Source organism: Rutilus rutilus, assembly GCF_951802725.1.
Source record: "Rutilus rutilus genome assembly, chromosome: 19".
NCBI lineage: Eukaryota > Metazoa > Chordata > Actinopteri > Cypriniformes > Leuciscidae > Rutilus > Rutilus rutilus.
This window is the reverse complement of record NC_140232.1, coordinates 12,752,490-12,776,368: the sequence shown is the minus strand read 5'-3', so window position 1 is coordinate 12,776,368 and position 23,879 is coordinate 12,752,490. Positions and strand designations below refer to the sequence as shown.

Genomic DNA, 23,879 nt, shown 5'->3' with positions numbered 1-23,879 from the left:
GTTTCTGAGGTTATTTGCCGCATGTATTTAAAATCACCTTTATTCTACCCTTTTATTACATTTATGCACCATGCATGAAACAGTTACACAATTTTTTTGTTTTTGTTTTTTTTGTAGTAAGTATAACATCATGTTACCTAGTCCTTAATTTTATAATGTGGAAACAATTCATTTGTGTTTGATAGTTTTAGCTTTAGATTTCAGAAACACATAATTTTGCCTCACAGAAAGTTCAGTTTATTATTTAGTGAGGGGACTGTGCTGGAAACCTGCATAATGGGAAGATTGATACTAATTTTAAGACACCAATACGGCAGAGAAACGGACAACATGGTTATTAATACCAACAAAACGTTTTTTTTTTTCCCCTTTCAAAATTTTTATTTTTAACTTGGTTAACATCAGCAGCTAATTTTCTGAAAAAAAAAAAAAAAAACATTAGTACTGTGGCCCATGAAATGTCAGTTTTTCATCTGTCTAACAAAAAAGCATCCTCAAAAATCTATTTTTTGCATTTTAGCGGCATACAAATTAAATCCATAGCCTTTTTGTCGCCATCTAGCGTCGAAAACAAAAACACCCACTAAGTATTACATTTACATTCATATTTTAAACTGGTTTAAACACCATATTAATGGCATATATATTTAAAAAGTATTCAGATGTTCAAATACACGTTGTTGTTATTGTTTTTCTTTTCTTCAGATAAGCGTTTAATTCGCTTCCTTTAGATGACGTCACGGTACATTTTTGCTACGTCATTGTTCCGCGTCCGCGTCGCTTGTTTGGCTCCTTTCAATGAAACGTTTACTACATAACTAAAATTCTGGTCATCATAAAGGTAAATTATGCACTCACCGTCATGTATTTCTTATTTAATTTGCAGGTGTAATGTTCTGTCCATTATTTGACTACAAAATAGGGCCTCTGTGTGTCAGCCCAGATCCAGATAGTGGCAGTTTAACGTTAAGTTACTCGTGGCTCGTCAACACTGGTCACTGAAATGATTTGCTCTGTCTTTAGATGCCTCTGCCTCCAGCTTTACTTGCACGCCTCGCTAAAAGAGGGATCGTGAAACAGTCTGACCAAGGTAAGATACAGCATGCATATTTATCTTACTGGGTAATCTATAAAACTTACTGAATGATGAATTCATGTTCTCATTTATTGTCTCTCATCATCATCATCATCATCAGAGGCCGAAGAGGAGATCATCGCTGAAGACTATGATGATAATAACGTTGATTATGAGGCTACAAGGCTTGAAAATTTGCCAACGAATTGGTACAAAGTGTTTGACCCCTCTTGGTAAGCATTTCATAAGATTTTGTTTTTCTCTGGTCAGCGGGAAGAATTCAAGACATTCATTTTAATGTAACAGTACAAGAAAATGAATTACCATATTACCACAATTACCATATTCATGATTCTTGAAGTTACCTACAAGAATAGCATGGTGATACCATGATACATGTGCAAAATTCCAGATTTAAACTTTTTTAGTCATTGCATAATACGTAATTATCGTCCACTTTTCTTGTCCTTAGCGGTCTTCCGTACTACTGGAATGTGGAAACAGATTTAGTGTGCTGGCTGTCTCCTAATGACCCTTCTGCTGTCATCACCAAGGGGGTTAAGAAACAGAAAGGTAAGACACATGCTGCGTCCCAATTCGCCTACTTATACTACGCCCTAAAAGTATGTACTCCTTTTGTGAAGAAAAAAGCAAAAGGGTAGACAAGCTTTGGGACGTACTGTCAGGTCATACAAATGCGTCTTTAACGGTTGCGCTCTGTCGCATCCTGACACTGTCAATCATCTTGTCACAGTTAAAATCCATCATGTTTTGTAGTTTTTTAACACTTTTTACTCGTGTTTGTAGTTCTGAACCGAATTCTCCTCCAAAGCGCAATGGGTTGTGGGCAACAATAGCCTTTAGACCGTGCACGGATCCACACTTTGAAAATTTTGACATACTCTTTTCAACATACTATGCTTTGGGACACACTTATTCTAATCTCACTTACTATTTAGGATGGATAGTATGGACACTGGGATGCAGGGATGGACACGCATAAGTACACTAGGATTTTGTGTTGTTGAGACATATGCTGAAAATGTTTGTGTTTTACTTCCTAGGTGATACTGGGCATGACAAAGTGGACATCCACTATGAGAAGGCAGAGAGAGAGAGGGAACGAGAGCGAGAAAGGGAGCGAGAGCGGGAGCGGGACAGAGACAGGGAGGACGGACGGGACAGAGATAGAGATCGTGACAGGGATAGAGATCGAGACCGGGACAGAGACCGGGACCGTGATAGAAGGATGCGGAGAGACGACATTGCACCGTATAACAAATCAAAGAGAGGTAATTTATGCATAATCTGCCTCATTAGATATTTAATTCATAATTCAAAGTATTGCTACAGTAAGCTTGAGTAAATGCAAACTTTTTAGGAGGACTTGGAGGAGGGCGGAAACAGCAGCAGGAGGAAATGGATCCCATGGATCCCAGCGCCTATTCGGATGCTCCAAGGTAATGACCAGCTAGTTTATAATGAACACTAAGGCTGTGTTTGAAATGGGATACTACTCTTAAGGCCTGTTCACACCGGGACGAATTTTGCGCGCGATATTCGCCGACGTTTAACGCCTCGTGACTAAACAAAGGGCGCCAATGTGGTTCCCACGGGTCCTTGAAATCCTTGAAAGTTTGTGAATCTGAAAAAATGTTTTCAAGGCCCTGGAAAGTTTTTGAAAATAAACATACATAGAGACGGGTCCTTGAAAGTGCTTGAATTTGTTTTGTGCAAGAAGTTTTCTGGAAAAAATTCCACATTCACTCCGGTCCGCTAATGTGTTATTTCGCCAAAACTTCATAGCCTATGCTAGAGGTCGACCGATATGGTTTTTTTCAGGCCGATGCCGATGCCGATCTTTTGAAATCCGGGTCGGCCGATGGCCGATAAATGCTGCCGATTTATTTTGGCCGATATTTGGCCGATTATGTGCTTGTTTTTAACCTCTATTTGAAAGATAAAATGTAACACAAATAAATACTTAAGATAGACAAGATTTCTCAACAAAAACATTTATTGAACACTTTACCAATCTGCACTTGTACAAAAGACAAAAAGAACTTGAGATATGTTTGGTAATTGTACCTGAATGAATTGAAAATTAATTTGCTACATTTCAGATTAATATATTTGTTTTCCTTAACATTTGAATTAACAGTAACTTAAACACTTTGCAGTTTGAATGATGTCCTGATAAACAAAATGACGGAGTATGTTTTTATGTTTCCACTGTTCGATCGCGCCCGCGCCTCACACACACACACGCGCGCGCGTTTGCACACAAATATAAGTAAACACTTTGCGACTTTAAACACACGCGACTTTTCGATCTCGATCGCGCCCGCGCCTCTCTCTCTCTCTCTCTCTCTCTCTCTCTCTCTCTCTCTCACACACACACACAACGCATTGCAATCTTTACATCGCAGCCGGAGCTAAAGCGGAGCTACAGATTAGGTGTCCCTAAAGAACCCGCGTATCTAACAGTAGTTCCGCATTACTTTGCACGCGAGTTTTATTTATTTTTATAGCGTGTAATCTCCGTGGAAATGTATACACCGAACCGTGACGCCTATACCGTTTCGGTTCAATACGAATACGTGTACCGTTCCACCCCTAGTCTACAGTGAAATACAGTCACACATTACACTACTGTTTGGCCAGCATTTTAACCGTGTTTAATCCAGCTAAGTTACTAGCTAACGGAATGTTAAAGTTAACTGCTGACTAGTGTCAAGTGCAGCGAAGCGATGTTTCTGTTATTCTAACGTCCGTTTTCAGAGCATCCAAGAGAAGCACAGGCATAACAGTAGCACTGATATGAAGCACAGAAATGCGCGTTGATATTCGGTCCGGTAAATAACGGTCGTTAAGGCACCAGTGCCGTATTAGCACTGGGTCTGTCTGTAGCTACCCAACCCTAGCAAAGCAAAGCCAGTCCTTCACTAGCATATAGTTGGTTTTTTTTTTTTTATTACTTACTTCTCTGCATTGAGTGACAACCCTCTCAAATATAAGACACACAAACAGAACAAATAAAAGTCTCAGATTCACTGTCTGTAAATTCTTGCTTACTTATTGTGACATGATCGCAACCCTTCTGCTGTGCTAATGCAACCTCAACTACGCTATCAATTTCAAAGTAGCCGAACGTCATGTCGCCTATTCATGTTTTTTCTCTAAGTTGGCAGTAACATATCAAAAGTTTTTAATTAAATATAAAGGAGTTTTCTCCAAGGAACTTAGCTCCTTCCTTAAGCACTGGATGAGGTCTGCTCACTCTGCTGGAGAATGACTCTAGGCGCAGCATGCGTCGAACGCGTGTTCCACAACAACAACAACACTAGGCTGCCCACAGATGCGCCTGCCTAATAATCGGCTTGATACACTTGGATATTGGCCGATGCCGATTATGTTAAAAATGCAAAAAATCGGCCGATCAATCGGCCGACCGATGAATCGGTCGACCTCTAGCCTATGCATACTAGCTTGCTTGATTTACGTTAGTTATGCGCATTAACGTGTTACGTTAAGTGTTTCCTGCATGAGGTACTTTGTGTTGTACGTTGCCATGACGTTCACACGCGCAAGAAACTACGATGGTACCTCAACATTTGTTGTTGGACACAACAAATGTGTCAGGGCTCGCAAAATCGCTAGCCCGACGTCCCGGGGCTATTGTGTTTTCCAGTCGGGCTACCAAAATGCATAACCGGCCTGCCCAACGGGCTATCTGAAATAGTGTTCGCTTCAGTCTTGTTATAATCAGATTCAGCGCGTTCTTCATCTTCAATCCGCAGCGGCGCCGAGCAGAGCACATGTCAGAAACAGAGGACAGGGTTTGTGTGTGTGTGTGTGTGTGTGTGTGTGTTCATCTAAGCCTCATTGGTCGGTCACTGCTCGTCAATGTCAGAATATTTGAGATGACCAATCAAATCAAAGTAGGCGGGACTTATGTTCACAGAAGCTGCTGAGCAAAATTTGAGCAGAGCGACTGACGCTTCAGTTTACGGTCAAGTGCGAGATAAGATGTAAGTAGCTAAACTAAACATTTCACATTTGACAGTTTTTTTGGTCATAAATGTGAAACGAATGACAAAAATAATCAGGCAAACTAATATACTTTTGTCAAATTTCGCCATTTTGAACTGAAAATAGGCCTAATATGTAATGTGACTCGTGTAATGTAATAATTAGTTTACTGTCATTGTGAGGGGACAAGAAACATTAACAAAGCCGTTTTCATCATGTTAGGCACAAGATTAATAATCATGTTGAGAATTAATATAATACAATTTGTAGCCTTCAGTAAATTAAAAAAGTTCAGCTTTAGGAGGGGAAGAGACAGGGCAAGATGAGGAGACTGAGAGAAAAAGAAAGAGTGATGGATAAGAAGTGAGAGCAGGTAATGACAAATAATCTACTGCCCGCTGACATGGTTTTAAAGCTATTTCTTATCCTTTTTTGGCCTTCAAACGCCTTGAAATGCACATATCAAAAAAAAAAAAAAAAAAATTTAACCCCCTAACAACCTTAAATGTAGGACCTCTTTGATTATAAAGCCCTGTCTACTGCCCTGCACTAGGAATACGATCCATAATGAATGTGTACATATTGTGAATTAATTTAATAAACTTAGTTAGGCTACCTAGCTTTCCTAGTAGCTTTCAGTAAATGAACTCGTCTGAGAAAATTATTCATAAATCAACCTATCAGTTGACCCTATGTTTACTTTCTTCACTGACAGACAAAAATGAAAAGCCTATATCAGTCAAAGCTCAGATTTAGGAGGGGAAGAGACAGAGCAAGAGAAAAACAAAGAGAAAAAGAGTGTGATGCTGATGAGGAGAGAAAAATAATCAGCTGCGTGACATGGTTTTAAAGCTATTGTTATCCAATTTTTTTGGCCTTCAAAACATCTTAAAATGCACATATGTAGATCAGGGGCCGTATTCACAAAGAATTTTAAGGCTAAAAGTAGCTCCTAACTGGCGAATTTAGGAGCAACTCCTAAAAATAATGGGCGTGTCAGTCACTCGTAACTTTAGGACTCCTAATTTTTTTTACTAAGAGTAATTCACGAAGCATTTTAGCCCTAAAAGTAGCACCTAACCCTGGGACAGCTTAAAAGAAGTCGAGAGGACTCCTAACTCACTAAGACCTATTCACAAACCGCTTTTTGTGGCATTTCACGTTGCGATGTTTTGAAATGCATATGCAGCGGCTACAGGAGCTTCCAATCGCGAGGGAACAATTTTGCATTGTAGGCATAACTAGGGATGCAATAACAACAAGCAAAACTAGGCTACTCATTGCATGTAAACTAATTGTAACGTTTCATTGTGAATCAAATTAAAATGTTCTTCTCTTTGCAAACGTAGGCAGAGGCATATAGTGACAGATTAATTCAATAATGTTGCAAAGATATTGCATCAATCCATATGTTTCATTAGGCTACTAGGCTATTTGTTTTGCCTTACTCTTTATTCATTTAGGCTATTTATTCAGTTATTCATCATCTTCCGTCCTTCGCACTACTTGTGTAGCGCACGCATTCTCAGACCTGTCACTCATCATCGTAGGGGAGGTGTTTGGGATCATTCCCGCGTTACAATCATCAGCCAATCAAGGTGGTCACTTCAGTCAAGCTCGTGCATGAGTAATGACGTCATCCATAGCAACAAAGACTCACTCTTAGTTTAGGAGTTGTCATTTTTCTTTATTAAGAGTAGGTCTGAAGGGCGTTGTGAATAACTTTTAAGAGAAAACTCCTAGCTAAAATCTTTTAGTGCGATTTAGGAGTACTCCTAGTGGTAAGATAAAATGCTTTGTGAATACGGCCCCAGAGAAATAAAAATTTTCTTGGGGGAGCCCCCGAAACCCCTAACTAGCATATCTCACATTCGGGACCGCAGTGATGATAAAACCCTGCCATCTGCATGTTAATGAAACAAGTTAATAGTGAGCATTAGACCCTAAACTAAAGTGTTACCTTTTTATTTTTTATCATACCATCATTGGGGGCTGAGCCACCGACACAGACTGATTGATGTTCCATACTGATCACACATTTCAGTTCAGTTAGAACCAGGTGCATATTTGTATTGATGATTCTAATTTGATTTTTTTATATACAATTGTTGATATTTGGCTACCAAAATCTGAAGATTGCCTGCCCGAAGGGCCACCAGCGATTTGGAAATTTTGCGAGCCCTGTGTCCCCACATTAAGTCCTTGAATTTGAGGGTATTGGACCTGGAAAGTCCTTGAAAGGTCCTTGAATTTGAAGTTAACTAAGGTGTGGGAACCCTGGTGTGCACACCGACGCGAAAAACGCCACGCGTAAAAGCGTCATTTTTGAAAAAACGCCTCGGGTTCGTTTTTTTGGTTTGACGTGCCACATCCAATGAGATTGGCACTTTTGCTCACGTGTCTGGAGCTTCTGAAGTTACAGTAAAACACAACTTGGGGGCGCTCAAACACAAAACGGTCTTGCCGAGCACACATACGTAACGGCGAAAAATATATACGCCAAGTAGCATCTACACTGCCGGGAAGAAATAAGACGAGGAAGATGCAAGGCATTAAGCGCCATCTAATGTCAGGGAATGAATTTGCATGTTCACTCGGCTCATCGTCAGCTAAAATCGCTTGGGTGTGAACACAAAAAACGCGTTGAAAAACGCTGGCGAATAACGCGCGCCAATATTCGTCCCGGTGTGTACGGCCCTTTACTGACTCTGTGCAACATATGCAAGTTTTCTGTTTAGTTTCATGTTTTATTTTCTCTCAAATTCTCTGTGGTCCGTTTTAATTTTACTGGAGTTCGTTTTAATGGTTGAATTAAATTTCAATAGTCAAAAAGGATGTTGTTGAAAAAAATTTAACAATTTAATTAGTTAACTAAAAACAATTACAATAAAATTACAACTTTTCAGTAATTCATTGTTAGTATTAAATCATAAAACAAGGAATCTAGAAAAATGTAAACAAATTTTGTATAAAAAATGGTGGTAATCAAATGGATGCATAAAACTTTAACAACTAGGCTAATCGTATAAAATGTAAATTTGAACAATTCCTTTCATTTTTGGATTTTGCCAAACAAAGTGTTGGGCTAATAAGGTTTACTGTTTAAATGAAAACATTGAAGAAAAATTATGTGATATTCCTTAAAAATAATGTTTTATGAATGTAATATTATTCTTGTTATTACCTTTGAGAAGTACATTCTACTGTACAATAGTATTTCTGTCACCGTTTCTTCACGTTTTATTTCAAATTGTCTGGAAGACATTTAAGTTTCTGTGTGTATTTGCCACTTGTGCTTGAGTATGTGCTTTTTGCAGTTTAATATTCACAGGCATTAGTCCAAATATCAATTTCAACAAGTGTACAGCCCTACTTTTGAATATTCATCCTAATTCCTTAATTCCGCGTTATACAGTAAATTCCATTTTTATGAACATATTCTGTCTATGTTTTTTTGCATCACATAACATAGAGCCCTACATTGGATACCTACTAAATTTACTGAAATGTTTAGTATACAACAGACCGCAACACAGTCGTTCAAATTGCGTTTAGATGAGATTTAAAATAGTTTGTTTCTGTAATAATGAACATGTTCCTGATCAATATACTGCGCTGTCGCTTTTAGGGGCTTATGGTCCACCGGTCTCCCCAAACGCAATGAGGCAAAGACAGGAGCGGACACCACAGCGGCGGGACCCCTGTTCCAGCAGAGACCGTACCCCAGTCCCGGAGCCGTCCTGAGAGCCAACGCTGAGAACACAAGGCGCTTGGAGGAGGATGATGATTCTGATGACGACTGAGCAGGAACAGCGTGTCTTTAAAGCCTTTACGACTGTTAAAAGGCTTTTGTAATTTCTTTTCTTACACTTAGGACAGATTCATTTGTAAATATACCATGTCTTGTATGTCATGCATTTTATAAACAATTGTCTTTTTACATAGCATAGTGATGCCGTTCCCTGCAAAATAAACATTTTGTTTGAATGTGCATCAAGTGGTTTGGTGCTCATTTGAAATGATTTGCATATTAAAACAGATAGAGACTAAATTATGAGTTATATAGTCTTGAATAAGTTATAAAGTCTTAAATTGTAGGAAAAACAATTAAGTGAGTTTGTCTAAAACAAGAAAACACAAAATGTGTCAGTGAGCAAAGAAGACCCACTGGCAGATATTTAGTTAATTTAAAGTTAAGTTACTTTTGATGCTTTTTTTTTTTTTCTGAAATCAAGAAGACTTCATATCGTAAGCAATTTTGCTTCTCAGGTAAATGTATCTTGATTTAAAGTCCCTCTGTGGTGAAAATCAAGCTTTTAATATTGTTTATATGTCTGTGGTGTTTTTGATATACTTTAAGACAAACCATGTGCAAATTCATAAGTCAACACCATTGCTGAGTACTTTCTCCTTAAAACTGCAGTAAACCCAACTGGTTTGAAATCGCTGGTGTTTCTGACGTCATAAACTACCTTCTAACCGATCACATCAAGGAGTGGATCTCTGAGCTGGTGTGAGTAAGTGGAGGCGGGGCTAATTTGCATATTCATTGAACTGCTACTAAATGAGGCAAGGGTGTAGAGTTACATTCGATTTTAAGGCATGAAGAATTTTTTTATGTCAATTTGTTTTTAAAATATGTAATTTTGGTGATCAAAGATGAGTTTTCATTGATACAATTGTTGACTATGTAATACTAAGAAATCATTTTTGTAGTTTGCATATTGTTTTATTGTTGCATGTTGCATAACATTTCATAATAGTTTTCTACTTCAAGTCACCCTCTCAGTGTATTTTTTTTTCATGATTTTTTTACAGTCTATGATTTCACCATGTTGAAATGACAGCGTAATGTCGTTTGCTGATGCGAAAAAGACAATGGCAGAATCAGTATCTGTATGCATGAAGCAGCAGAAAAGGTCTGGAGCCAGAAGGCAGAAAGACCGTTAAAAAACGAGTGAAAACATCGGCATACACGAAGAAAAGCTGAAGTAGTGATAACCAAGCTAATGCCACTTTAATATCAAATATACTTATTTTTTTGTGTATTCTTTAATCCTGACAAGCATATATATATATATATATATATATATATATATATATATATATATATATATATATATATAGCGCCACATTGTCACTCTATAGCCTGGTTTCACAGACAGATTCTAAGCCAGGATTAGCCCTTAGTTCAGTTAGGTAGCTTTTATAAATGTGCCTTAGAAAACACATTACTGGTGTGCATCTTGAGACAAAACAAGGGCACTGACATATTTTAAGATATATCAGTGCAAGTTGTTTTCAGTTAAAACTGCTCAAACATGCATTTCAGTCTGGGACTAGACTTGAGCCTTGTAAGTGAAACCGGGGGTCTATCATCAAATAATGTCTAAGTAAGATAATATTTAAATTCAATTTAGTTCAACTTTAGTTTAACTTTGTTTTATGATCAAAGCTCTGCAGTTTCTATTGTGGGGGCAAATAATGCAGTGCAATACAATGATGATTGAAAGATTTACAAGTAAACGTTCCTCAAAAGCCAGGTGTATATTTAATACTTGCGTTTTAACATGATTTGTCTAAAATATTATGTATGGATAGTGAAGTAAACCCAATTTGCAAATTCAGCTTGAAATATGAATAACAATATAAAAGTTATTCTTACATTTACTTTATAAAAATCTTTTAAAAAAGTACAGTTGTGTACAACAGGTTTGTCAGGAAAGTTAATCATGTTGATAATTTAGAAGTCTTAGAAATTCATGTATCAAATATGATGCAGTACCGGTATGCTTTATAGGGTAAAGGTCAAGGATGAGTGATGTTATAGACCAAGATATCAATTCAAAGGCATTTTGAAGGAATTTTAATATTTTATTATAAAAAGATAACATGAGTGAAAATTCTAAGTGGCTTGTGTATAACTTTGTACAAACTGTTAACCTTTTAATAAATTCAGATCTTTACTGGACTAAGAAACCATGCAGAGTTTCAAAAGTTTTTGGATTCTAATTAAATGGCAGTGAGATATTTAATTACATTGGGCCAAAATGAAATTTCATGTTCTTCCCAGATCAGCAGCAGACACTCAAACACTGATGCTACAATGGCTGACCTGCGTAAATGTTCATTATCACTATACAGAGAGGAAAATGTCACTTTTTGTCATTGATCCCGCTCACATTTCTAAGCACAACACAAAATATGCAAAATATTTTTTCGTGACAACAGACTCTTACTAACAAGATATTATGTTGCTTTAAGATCGCAGGTCTCATCAATCAGATGCATTTAAAAATACAACACAACTAGTAAAATAAATTAAGTCTTGGTTGTATTAAAAATGTAATGTATCTGACATGTTGGTCACAAGGAATAAAGGGAAGCCAATCAAAACAGGGTTGGGATGATGAAAGGTGTGTCGTATCATCCGATTGGTTTCTCAGTGTTCTGTTCCGCCCACATAATGACAGATGGCGTCATAGTCGAGAGTGAACAGCTGCTCCTCGTACCGGTCCAGCTGAACCATGGCTTGACACTTCTCTCGGTCCCGCTTCAGGATGCGGCCCACCTGCAAGATAAGGCATTATGATTCTACAGCAGAAATATATGGATAGAAGTAATTGACAAATTATGAAAGACTTAACGATTATATGTGTGGACCACAGATACATATCAAATAAGGATAATAACTTATGGGCTCTGTACCAAATTCTTGTGAGCTGCCTCGTAGACTACTTAGGCTGCTACTTTCTAAGGCATGTTAGCATGATGCTAAGGAAACACTTTGAGGTTTCAGGTCTACGTACCTCATTTTTGATAGTTAAGGCGCTGTGAGTTCCTGGCTATTTTTCAGCATGATGCTAAGCTAATGACAACACTAAGGACAAAAAAATATACTAGGGCTGTGAAACTGTTTACATAATATATATGTGTGTGTATATAATTATTTTGTATATATAAATACACACACATGCATGTATATATTTAAGACATTTTTTATTTATATATAATATAAATTATATATAAATATATACAGCATATACATGCAAATATTTCTTAAATATATACATGCATGTGTGTGTGTATTTATATATATAAAATAAAAATAAATATATACACAGTACACACACACATATATTATGTAAACACAAACTTTTATTTTGGATGCGACTAATCGCGATTAATCGTTTCACAGCCCTAAATGGCATGCACAAATATTTTATTTTAATTAGGTTACCAATCTTAACTCATTTTAGTAGTGAATAAAACTAAAATAAAATCCGTCTTGCTGTGCATTCTGGGATTGCCTCATCTGTGATAAATGCCACGCAAGCCTGCCTTTGGACCAAATGAGGTATAAGCAAAGCTATTTTTGTATTATTTATATACGGTTATATTATTTATTCATATTTTGAATTAGCTTTTATTTTTTATATTTTGTGTTTATTTATGTAGATTTATATTGTAGTTTTTGTCATTTTAAACTTTGATTAAGTTTTGCTACTTCACGTAATATTTATATTGAATTTTTGCTTTACTTCATAATGAAAATGATTTGAATAGTTTTACTTTTATAACACCACTGGGTATTATCAACATTATTCTGTGTGAAGTTCAGAAGAGTCTACAATGCTGTCTAAGTAGGAGGCCCACTAGGATTTGGGACACAGAGCAAACAAGTGAATCCATTTACCTGTCCTCTGTGTTCTCCCAGAACCACCATAATGTAGTCCGAGTCGCTCTTGGGTACAATGGTCTCCAGCATTTTCTGTCTAATATCTGAAACAAACGAATGATTAAAACTTAAAACCAGTTATTAGGCCAAAGTATCATTGTCAAAATGGCTCTTATAATGGTCAAGGTGAAAGTGTGTCGTACCGTCCAGCAGCCTGTTGTCTTCTGTACGACACACACAGGTGTGGGGCGTCACAACATCCTCGACTCTCATCTAAACACACAAAACAAATACATATACAAATACATCAATTTATACTAATATCTTATGGCTTCATAATATCTTAATTATGGATAACCGGAAAAAAAGTATTCTGTTCAGTGTATTTATGAAAACAAGAACACATCCTGTGTGTTTCCCTCCTAAAACACCAATACAGACACTTCAACATCTCTCAGACACTGTACTAAACAAACCAGGCTCACAACACTAGTCCAGTACCTTAGAGTTGTAGTATTTGCCTCCTTTGAATGCTTTATCTATGAATCGCACACGGAGGTCCCGTTGGAGCCATGAGGGGGCCGGAGGAGAGGGACGCGACTCTTTAGCCGGGGGAGGCTTCCCTCTGGCAGGAACAGGAAGTTCACACACATAAATATAGATTCAATAATATACATGCACAACACGGTGTTCTTGAGTGCCTGTCTTACCTGTCTGCACTTGATTCTCTGTGTTTCCTTTTCTTCTGATCTTTCTCCCGGTCTCGATCTCGATCTGTCTTTCCCCTCTCATCTTTGCCGTTTAACTTCTGCTCTCTCTGCTGTTCCCGCTCTTTTTCTCTCTCTTTGTCCTTGTGTGCTTTACTAAGACGACCTGGGAGACAGAAGAAAAAAAAACGATTAATTCAATGTTATTTTGGGGCACTTACAGTGGAAGTGAACAATTGAGGAAATGTGAAGCTAATCATTTTATAAAAGCACTTGCATACATTTCTTTTTTCTGTAAAACCATTTGAGCTGTAAAGCTGTTTAAATCAATTTTTAGAGCCGTTTTAGAGATTTAGGGTTTGCTGCATTTTTAATGCTGAAATCATTGTTTACATCTTGTGGCTATAATTTTGAAACAATGAGTATTTTAATGTTTATGAATTGGTTTCATTCACTTCCACTTTAAGTGCCTAAGAGTTTTTCTTTTTTTTAAAGAAAAGAAAGCGCAAGTGGACATTCATAGACAACTAATTGTCTTTTTTAAAAGCATAAAAAACAATATTTACAATTTTAAAATGATGAAACCGGTTTCACGTGTGCAAATCTGCCTGCGAGAATCCCAGACCACACAGCTTCTGATTACAGAAAAATAAAGTCTTGCTGATGATGTTTTGGGTTTAAACGCTTGCACTCAAACAGCTTGTTTTCCCACAAGCTCAAATTGCACTTTACACAGTCAGCCAGTTCTTCAGTCTGTGTTATTCTCAACTGTTGAAACTATAGGCTAAGCTAAGCACAATTCATCAGTGCACATAAAAATAATATGAACTAATATATCAGAGCTCAATTCTACAATCCAATGAAATCATGAAAAAAATAAAATAATGCCCTGCACAACATTATTTCCCACACATTCAGTTTCACTAGAAACCATGTCACATTCTAGAAGTTAAATGCGTTGTGAATGAATAGTCTTCTTTATAGATGTAAGAGCAAACTCACTGAGGTCTTTGCTGTATTTGTCGTATTCCTTGCGAGGGACTAGTTTTAAAGAGTGCTGACTGATGGTTACGGTCTTGCCGCCGATGGCAAGTTTGACTACAACTCTGGCGTTATCTGGATCCACTCCCTCGATCTGTCGAAGAGACGGTTTGAGAACAAGAAAAGGAGACAAAATAGCAAAAAATAAGAAAAACAGACAGGGAGAAGCTCAAGAATAAATGTCACTCAGACTATTCTATTCTAGTATTATATTCAGACTATTCTATAATTTTGCACAAAAAAATTCTGGAAATTGTTTCCTAAAATATTTATTAATTGACAGGAGAAGGAGCTAAGAACTTTTATTGACCACCAACCATCGCTGCTGATACGTTTCTATTGAAAGATAAATCAACTTTATATACATATTGGAGCTTATACATATAAACAGGTCCAGATTATGAACACATATAAGCTATAGCAAACCCAAGGGCCCCCTTCATAGTAGCTTCTTATCTTGGTGCCACAACATTTTATACTACAGGAAAAATTTGTTTTTTTTTATTTTATTTTATTTTTAATCATATCTCCAACACACAGAGATACAATGTATTGCATCTCTGTATTAAATATAACAAATATTCCAGGCTACAACACATTAAAAGCACAAAAGCATTAATACGAGATATGAGGTCAAAGCAAACAGGTTTCCAGACACAGCATTTGTAATTACAGTTGTGTGCAGTTTATCTGGAATCTCATAACTTTCTCAGAACACTAATATTTAAAGTCCCCCTGTAATCAATCATTTTATTGTAATCTCTGATCACCAAAATTACATATTTAAACTTTTTTTTTTACAAGGTTGCAAGGTAGTTTGTGATGTCAGAAACACCAGTGATTTTCGAACTGCATTTTTGAGACTTGAGTCTTTGGTTCACTGCAGTTTTAAGGAGAAACTTGATTTTCACCACAGAGGGACATTAAAATCTTATATATAATATCTTAAAAGCATAATATATGCTTTGCTGGCTTGAAGCGCTCCATCTTATGTAATTCCATCATCTCTTTAGTGTGTCAGTACACGGGTTCTCCATTACTGTCACAGAACTGAATACGGATGAAGTAAAGTCCACTCACCTTCCCGTACAGGTCTTTATGCGCTCCTGCTACAACCTGCACACATCCTCCAGGCCCCAGAACCAGCGCCTCCTCTTCTTTCCCCCTCTCATCACCGGGTTTAGGGGGTCTCTTGGGGACGCCGGGCTCCAGGTCTCTGATGGCTGAGCGATCAGCACCCAAACCCAGTCCTTTAGGCCTCAACTGATGCTCTATAGGCTTCACATCTCTAGCAGGTAATAAAAGAAACGAAATAATTAACAAGGAGTAACAAGGACATTTTAATCATAAACCACAAGCTAACAGAATCTCCATCACGCGCATGCGCGCATCCCGCCCCTCATAAAGAGCAGCCTGTGTGTTTTCATGTCCATACAAGTGGACAGATGGGCCCGTAAGCACAAAAGATTAAAAAGTCTGCGGCCAGTCTGCGCCAAAGATTCCCTCAGCCGGTCTGAAATAATTCTTCATTGCATTTGATATAAAATCATAATCTCGCGTCATTAATGTCTCCAACTGGGACAATAATCCCAACACAGGGAAACATGAGCGGAAAAGACTTGCAGAGAGCCAAACATCACGTGCATTAGAAACGGCTTATTGCACAAAACAGTGATGAAACTATAAAGATACTGTAGATAATATTTTATTATTTTAAATAAAAATGTATCTTTAAAATGAGACCTTGAAAATGTATTATATTTATTTATATATATGATTATAGTATATTATATACAGTTAGGGATGAATGAGTACCCAATTCCTTAGGCTATAATTGATCACTAAAAATAATATGAAATAATTGTGTTGAATTTTCAGCTTTTAAATATTTCATTTTTAATATTGCGATGGCCATTAAGGTATATTGCACTGTACTTTTGAATATAAGCTTATCAAGAACATGACAAGTTTTTAAATATTAGGAGAAGATACATCAACATGTTCCTTTTGTCAAAATCCTTTATGACCGATGGATGTTTTATTAGCTTGTACTGGGTTTAACCCTGTGATAAACCTTGGAAGAATTTTAACAAAGTTAAACCACAATTTTAGCAAAAATGTTTTTTAAAAATCTGATATAGTTTTACCATAATCTTTTCACACAATAAAATACACAGAATGGAAATGGAATATTCTGGCATGGAAATTAATAATCTGAATATGTTGAGTGTCAAGGGCACTTAAAAACAAACAGATATAATTTGTTTTACATTAAACAAAAATTAAAAACCACTTTAAGAGTCAAAGCTGTGGCCTATTTAGAGGCACATACTGTGCCGTGGTGCTCATGTGGGAGAAACAGGTTCAATTTTTCTGCTCCCTCTTTTAAAATTTAAGTTTTAATTTCTTTAATTATAATTCCTTACTGTTTAAATGTGCGTCCAATTCCCTCTCCTTGCTTCCAGCCCATTCCCTTCAGCATGGCCAACCCATAAGCCTCCACAGGAACAAGTTCATAGTCGGCCTCTGTGGACTGAATCAGAACGAATCAGATCAATATTCAATACACATCTCAAACATCTCCACAGAGAAATCAAGCACAAGCCAACACGTACAGACTTACAAAGCAACCAAAAACACATTCAGGCACTAATTAGAAACACACACCTCAACCTACAGAGAAGCTGATAATTAGATGAAATATCACAGCTTCTTTTTTACACGGTGGAATAAACAAAAGCTCTTTGACAGGCAGAGTAGAATTCACTCATAATGACTCAGAGCCGTGTTAAAGCCTAATCAAGCTGTAGCTGGCGCTCTCACAACAATCTACAAGTGATGGACTTGCACTGCAGGAGAAAATGACACTGGAGGTGTGTGTAAGAAAGAGAGAGAGAGGTTTATGCAGAGTAAGCTGTTTGGATGCAGCAGGAGAGTTCTTCATCACTCATTTCATTAGGACACACCCTTATACCACACACACGCACACACACACACACAGTAAATGTAACAAGAACACTGCGTGAGCAATGACCTTGAACTGCCCTGTGCTGACACCACATTTGGCACCATAACTGGACAACAGCTCGAGCAGCAGGACATACACTCATAGAACACTAATGAGTTTTAATAAAATACACTTCACAAATCAACAGCTACAACTGCATTAGAAATCCTCAGCATGTTCAAACACTGATATGGCCCGGATTAGCAATTAAAACAGAGAGATACAGTATCTGTATACAGAACTGATCACAGCCATATACAGCGAGCACAAAGTGGTGCAGTGCCAATAACAGCCATTTCTCTTTTAAACAGTTAGCTTGCATGATGCCATTTTTACTGAGGTAATTTTTTTAAATTTCAAGACGGTCAGCGAGTAAATGCATCCGCGCTGTGGTGTGTTTTGAGACGAGCTGATACATTTTCTGTGTGGCGGCCTGTTCAAATGAGCAGCCGTTTAATATTTCTCATACGCAACAGAAATGGCAGCTCTTTTCAGTCATTATTTGCATAATGCATAAACAATATATAGAAGACTTATCAACCTTCTGTAGAGGAAAAATATATTGCGATAATTATGGTTATCGTTTTATCGCCCAGCCCTATTACATATTAAAATATATGACAATAGAAAACAGTTATTTTAAAATGTAATATATTTCACATTATTACTGGTTTTACTGTATTTTTGATCAAATAAATGCAGCATTGGTAAACGAAAGAGACTTTTCAAAAACATTTTTAAAAATCCCACCCCGGTTTTAAATGATAGTGTATCGACAAAATATATTAACTTATTCTCTTACGAATCAAGTTTTGGCTGTTAATCATAACCAAATTGCAAACTCAGCAGTTTTAGCTCCATTTTGTTTAGCTAGACAAACTTTACCAAAAATACAAAAGGAGAAAACCAAATTAATGTACTTAGAATATCTCAACTCGCAGTATTTACAGAATGTTAACTCTGTATGATTGTGACACTAATGTTACAGTCGTTAGACTTGAGTGCACACACTACAGTCTCGTTCTGTGGTATAACTCATTCTGGATCTATTTCATCCAGCTTTACAGGATTTTTCCATTAATTCAATAGCATTGCTATGATGAATTTGACACTAAAATGTATCGTATGTGCAGGATTTTCAGGAGGAGACAAAGTATTTGCAAAAACATTTAAGTCTTTAATAATTTAAAAGGCCAGTTCACCCAAAAATGAACATTCTGTCATCATTCACTCACACTCAAATAGTTCCAAACCTGTACGAATTTATTTCTTCTGCTGAACACAAAAGAAGATATTTTGAAGAATCAACTGTTTGGTTTCCCATATTCTTCAAAATAACTTATTTTTCCTTCAAAAGGTGAACTATCCTTGTAATAATGTGTAACACACCATACTGAGAACCAACATTCATTGCTGGATAGACTATCTGAAAACAGTAAGGCCGTGTGTCCACCAAAGCGGTTTTTCACGCGCCTGGCATATTTTTCCAATTGTTTTCAATGGGAGCGCCACGTTTTTAAAATGCCATGAGCGTAACGAGGCGCTGAGCTTTTTTTTTTTACGCTTTAGCGCTGAGCACTCTGAGTTTTTTTACAGGTCGCCTAGAGTTGAAAAATGTTCAACTTTGGGTAAAACGCAGCACTCATCACTGTCACTTTTTACCCAACCATCCAATCACAGTGGAGGAGGGGCGGGACTAACACCACACGACCAACCGCCACATTCTGCTTGTACAACATCAACAGATGACAACAACAAGCATAATAACGAAACAAAATAATTTAAAACAAGAGCCAGAGAAAATACGTTTCATTGTATCGGCAATTTAATATAGAATCAACGCAGACACTAAATATGTGTGAAATGAGATACTAGTAACACTTTCGCGGATATTCCGTATCATAACAAGCAAAGCGTCTCAACTGAAAAAAATGCTTTGCTGGCAAAACGCTCTCAAGCGCCCACAGCTAGGCGTTTTCAGCCGGCTAAAAACGCTTTAGTGGACACACGGCCTAAAGGGGCTCAACTTTGGCTTAAACAGGTTAGGTAAAACAGTTCCTTCCATCCATCTCTTTTATTTTTTTTATTTTTTTTATCCATCAAGGACCTACCGACTCTGGTCTCATATCCACGTTGACTTTGTCACCATCCTCAAAGCCCTCGGGAGCCTGGTTCTGCATGAGGATAGGAATGGCAAGGTTCGGATCCGACTGCGGTCCGTTCTTCCATCTCTCCTGGTGTTTTTGAGACTCTGTAGTAGATGACATTCAAACAGAACTACATTAATACATCATTCTTCATTTAGTAAATGCTTTCGTATAAAAAAAAAAACACTCCTGAGTCCTGACTTACTGTATTTTTAGTACAATGACTGAAGGAGTAGTAGAGCATTCAATCTTTGACTTACCAGCCCAGATCTATAACCATCAAGCCACATTATTGCCACAATATACTTAAGAGTGAAAAGAATGTAATGGTTTGGACATATAATTGCAATTAAATCAAACTGTATTCTAGTTTAAATTTATATTAAATGCCATTAGTTGAACATAAGAGTGTTTTGACACACTTAAGTAGTACTTCTTAAATGTAATTTCATAATTACTTCTATTGTCTTTGAAATATAGTTAAAATGTACTGCTAAATGTACGGACAAGCATTTATAGTAAACTAAAATAGGCTATGCTTTAATGTAATTTCTATTGAAACTTGTTTGTTGTGCATTTAAAGTATTTGTTGTAATTACACATTTGGAATTTAGTATGTTACCTTTTAAATGTAATATTAAATACAGTTACAATTAAAGTATGTTTATGTTAGTCAAGTCAAGACATCAAAATAAGTGTACTTCTTTAAAACATGACAAAATATTATGAAAACAATTAATTAAAGGGATAGTTCACTTTGAAATTAATTTTTGATATGTTTTAGCTTACCTCAAGGGCATCCAAGATGTAGGTGTCTTTGTTTCCGCAGTAGTTTCAATTTTGATATTTTTAGGTCAAACCGTTCTTGTCTGTCAGTCATATAATGCATGTCGATGGTCACTGGCTCAAAACACAAGCACAGAGTCCAAATTAAAACAATTCCCCATCGTCCAAATGAAACAATTCCCCATCATAAGTACACATTGATGGCCTAAGACACGAAACAAGCGGTTTGTGTGAGAAAACTAACAGTATTTATATTGTTGTTATCTCTTGAAAACAGCACACGTCCAAATGATCTGACGGCGCGGGCGGGTATAGATATATACATAAGATGTCGCCTTGGCTACTGCAGTTCATTGGAACGAAACCGTAGCCAAGCGACATCTAGTGTATATATCTATACCCGCCCACGCCGTCAGATCATTTGGACGTGTGCTGTTTTCAAGAGATAACAACAATATAAATACTGTTCGTTTTCTCACACAAACCGCTTGTTTCGTGTCTTAGGCCATCAATGTGTACTTATGATGGGGAATTGTTTCATTTGGACGTGGGGAATTGTTTTAATTTGGACTCTGTGCTTGTGTTTTGAGACAGTGACCATAGACCTGCATTATATGACTGACAGACAAGAACGGTTTGACCTAAAAATATCAAAATTGAAACTACTGCGGAAACAAAGACACCTACATCTTGGATGCCCTTGAGGTAAGCTAAAACATATCAAAAATTAATTTCAAAGTGAACTATCCCTTTAATGGTGTACCTGGGTGTATTAAGAAGCAGTCATGAAAGTGCGCTCTCTTTCAGTACACTTAAGTGGCATTTTATTTCATTAATATATCTGCAAGTACAGTATTTTTTTATTAATTTAACTTTAAGATTTGAGGTATAATAGTATAAGTGCACATTCAATTCAATTAAGCAAAATTCTTTTTCACAAGGGAAATCCTTAAGATTTATTGCCATAATCTGAAACTGTAGGATAAATTTGGCATCTCACAAGTAAACAAAAAGTTTTGAAATCTAGTTAGCGACTTGGACAGCCTTTTAGGGCATAATATGCAACTTTTTGCAGTACTGTGTCAACATTTTGTAAACACTAAACTATTAAAATATTAATTTACAAATGTACTGACGTGGTATTCCAGTCTAAATGCCATGAATCATGTAAGTTTGGTAATGTTAGGCTATATTTATGGGTGCCCAAAAACGCTTCCTTAAAGGCATTTCACGAGGTTTTAAAACGCGTCCAAAACCAACTGAACGAATAATAGAGCAACACACCTTCGATGAGTTCTTTGACGGCTTGAGACTCCACCGTGTCCTGCGCCTCCCGGGACGGGTCTTTGGTCTTGTCCTCGCTGCTCTTTTCCCCTCGCTCAGCATCCTGTCGGTACCACCGGTTCTTGTGAATCAACGGGATAATAAGCTCCTTCGGTTTCTCCACCGGTTTGGTTCTGTAGAAGCAACAGACATACACGAGTTTAAGCACACGATAAGATTATAAACAACAAACATCATACTGCTTTTATTGAGACTATTTGCTAACCTAGCTAACGTTAGCATTCAACTCACCCTTTTAGTTCTTTCCCTTCGACTTCAACTAAAAAATCTCGCTCTTCCACTTTCCCGGATTTGGCCCTGCTCAATGTTTTACTAAAACCGAAAGATATTGGGGCAGATTTTTTGCCTCCATCATCTTGGCCAATATTAATCTTCAGTGATTGACGCTCCTCTTGCCACTCCGGCGACGCCATGTTTGTTGTGTGTTGTAATCGCTGGTAAATGTAGTTTTATTGGGCAAACATCTCTATACCCGGAAAGGTTAAAAAGACTACAATTCCCATGATACGACACGGTACTAAAGACTTTATCTCGTATGTTTTAATTATTAAGAGAAAATGTTGTCCAACATTGGTAACGTACAACTAACTGTTCTATTATTTTGTTAGTAATATATTATTATATTAGTAATAAATATATAGTTCTGACTGAATATAGTTGTTTAAACTCACCTTGCACTGACCCCGAATTTAGTGGAAAGTGGGGTTAAATTAGCGGTGAAAATATAAGACAAGTATTGTTTAGTACAAATTATTAAATATTATTGTGTTACTCGTTTTTTTTTTTGCTTCTAAGTATGTAAATTATTTTAACAAAAATGAATACACAGGACTTATGCAAGCATAAAAGCACATACAATTTTAAAAAATAATCTAGTTGTTTAGCCTATGTTTTGCCCGCTAAGTCTGGGCGTAGGTTTGTAAAAGGTTTTATAAAAGTGATTAATCAAAGATTAATAATAATAATAATAATAAAAGACCCATTCATTTTCGACTCTCATAGACTATGCCAATCCATGACTATTTTTCTTTATTCAGACAGAGCCCTACTGGAAAAAAATTTAATTAAATTTTTTTCTAAAACCAGCCTACGATTGTTTGCTGGTCTTTGCTGGTTTATGTCGGTTTAGCTAAAGGACAGTTTCCAAAGTCCATCTGAAACCAGCAAACAGAGCAATCTGACCAATCTCAGAGACCAGCAATTAAACCATCTTACCTTGGTTTAAGCTTCTTCTTTTTTTAGCAGGGAGAGTGTGGTAAAATTTAAATTCCCTTCCACACTTTCCCAACTCACTTATTATCTCAATCCTCACATTTCACCTGTCCGCATTCCCTCCCTTGACCTATCACGCTTTTAACAAAACCGGCAAACTACCTGGTTCGTTTACACAAGGGGCGGATCTTCCCCTTTTATCTTTCCTCCCCTCAGCGCCTCCAATATCGCTTCTTACTCTTATTACAGTGTTCTTTCCCTTATTGCCTGCGCCTGGGAATATCGAAGCGTGCGCTAGATGCGATCTGGACCGGTGACACGCATCGCTTCCCGCAGCAATGCCTCCGCGGACATCCGTGCCACTGTCCTCCAGTTCCTAATCGATACTGTCGCCGTGTTCTGCTTATTGAGCGATGCGAGGAGCCATACTCAGCATAACCGCTGCAATGTAACCGATCAGCGCATTTATCCAGAAAGTCATAACAATTACGCGGATTAAAACGCCTCGGGACACACGATGAGGAGAAAGATAACTATGAAGGTAAGATTTGGGCTCTGCCATTGATTCTAAGTGGGCGTGTTGCTGTGTGAAAAATGAAAATCACTCTTGGTGCTGCTAATACCAAGAACATTCAAAAAAGCTATTCAGTTTGTTTGGGACATAAGTTATCATTGGCCCAAAAGCCACAATCCAATGACAGTGTCTGTTGTTTTGGAGCGTCTACAACCAAGTGCAAACGTGCTGTCCGATCCGATGTGCGGTGTTTTTTTTTTTTTTTTTTTTACCCTGTCCCTGTGTTTTTTTTCCTCGCGGATCATCACTGGTCCCGTTCCCAGCTGAACACACACT

The 23,879-nt window shown here is 37.2% G+C and overlaps 2 protein-coding genes across 2 annotated transcripts; one reads left to right on the top strand and one right to left on the bottom strand.

Moving 5' to 3' along the window:
- The first annotated feature begins 733 nt into the window (after window positions 1-733).
- pqbp1 (polyglutamine binding protein 1) lies at window positions 734-9,098 on the top strand. The gene is made up of 7 exons (XM_084389634.1): window positions 734-841; window positions 1,024-1,090; window positions 1,197-1,308; window positions 1,548-1,648; window positions 2,140-2,367; window positions 2,457-2,535; window positions 8,736-9,098. Exons 2-7 carry the CDS (start codon window positions 1,024-1,026, stop codon window positions 8,908-8,910), a joined length of 762 nt encoding a protein of 253 aa, XP_084245760.1. The 5' UTR covers window positions 734-841; the 3' UTR covers window positions 8,911-9,098.
- A 1,776-nt stretch (window positions 9,099-10,874) lies between these two features.
- gpkow (G patch domain and KOW motifs) lies at window positions 10,875-22,266 on the bottom strand. The gene is made up of 11 exons (XM_084389281.1): window positions 22,049-22,266; window positions 21,758-21,930; window positions 19,652-19,791; window positions 16,960-17,066; window positions 15,614-15,821; window positions 14,495-14,627; window positions 13,496-13,658; window positions 13,287-13,410; window positions 12,989-13,058; window positions 12,804-12,889; window positions 10,875-11,678 (listed from the first exon to the last, which is right to left on the bottom strand). The coding sequence occupies exons 1-11, from the start codon at window positions 22,228-22,230 to the stop codon at window positions 11,550-11,552; spliced, it is 1,515 nt and encodes a 504-aa protein (XP_084245407.1). The 5' UTR covers window positions 22,231-22,266; the 3' UTR covers window positions 10,875-11,549.
- Between the last annotated feature and the right edge of the window lie 1,613 nt (window positions 22,267-23,879).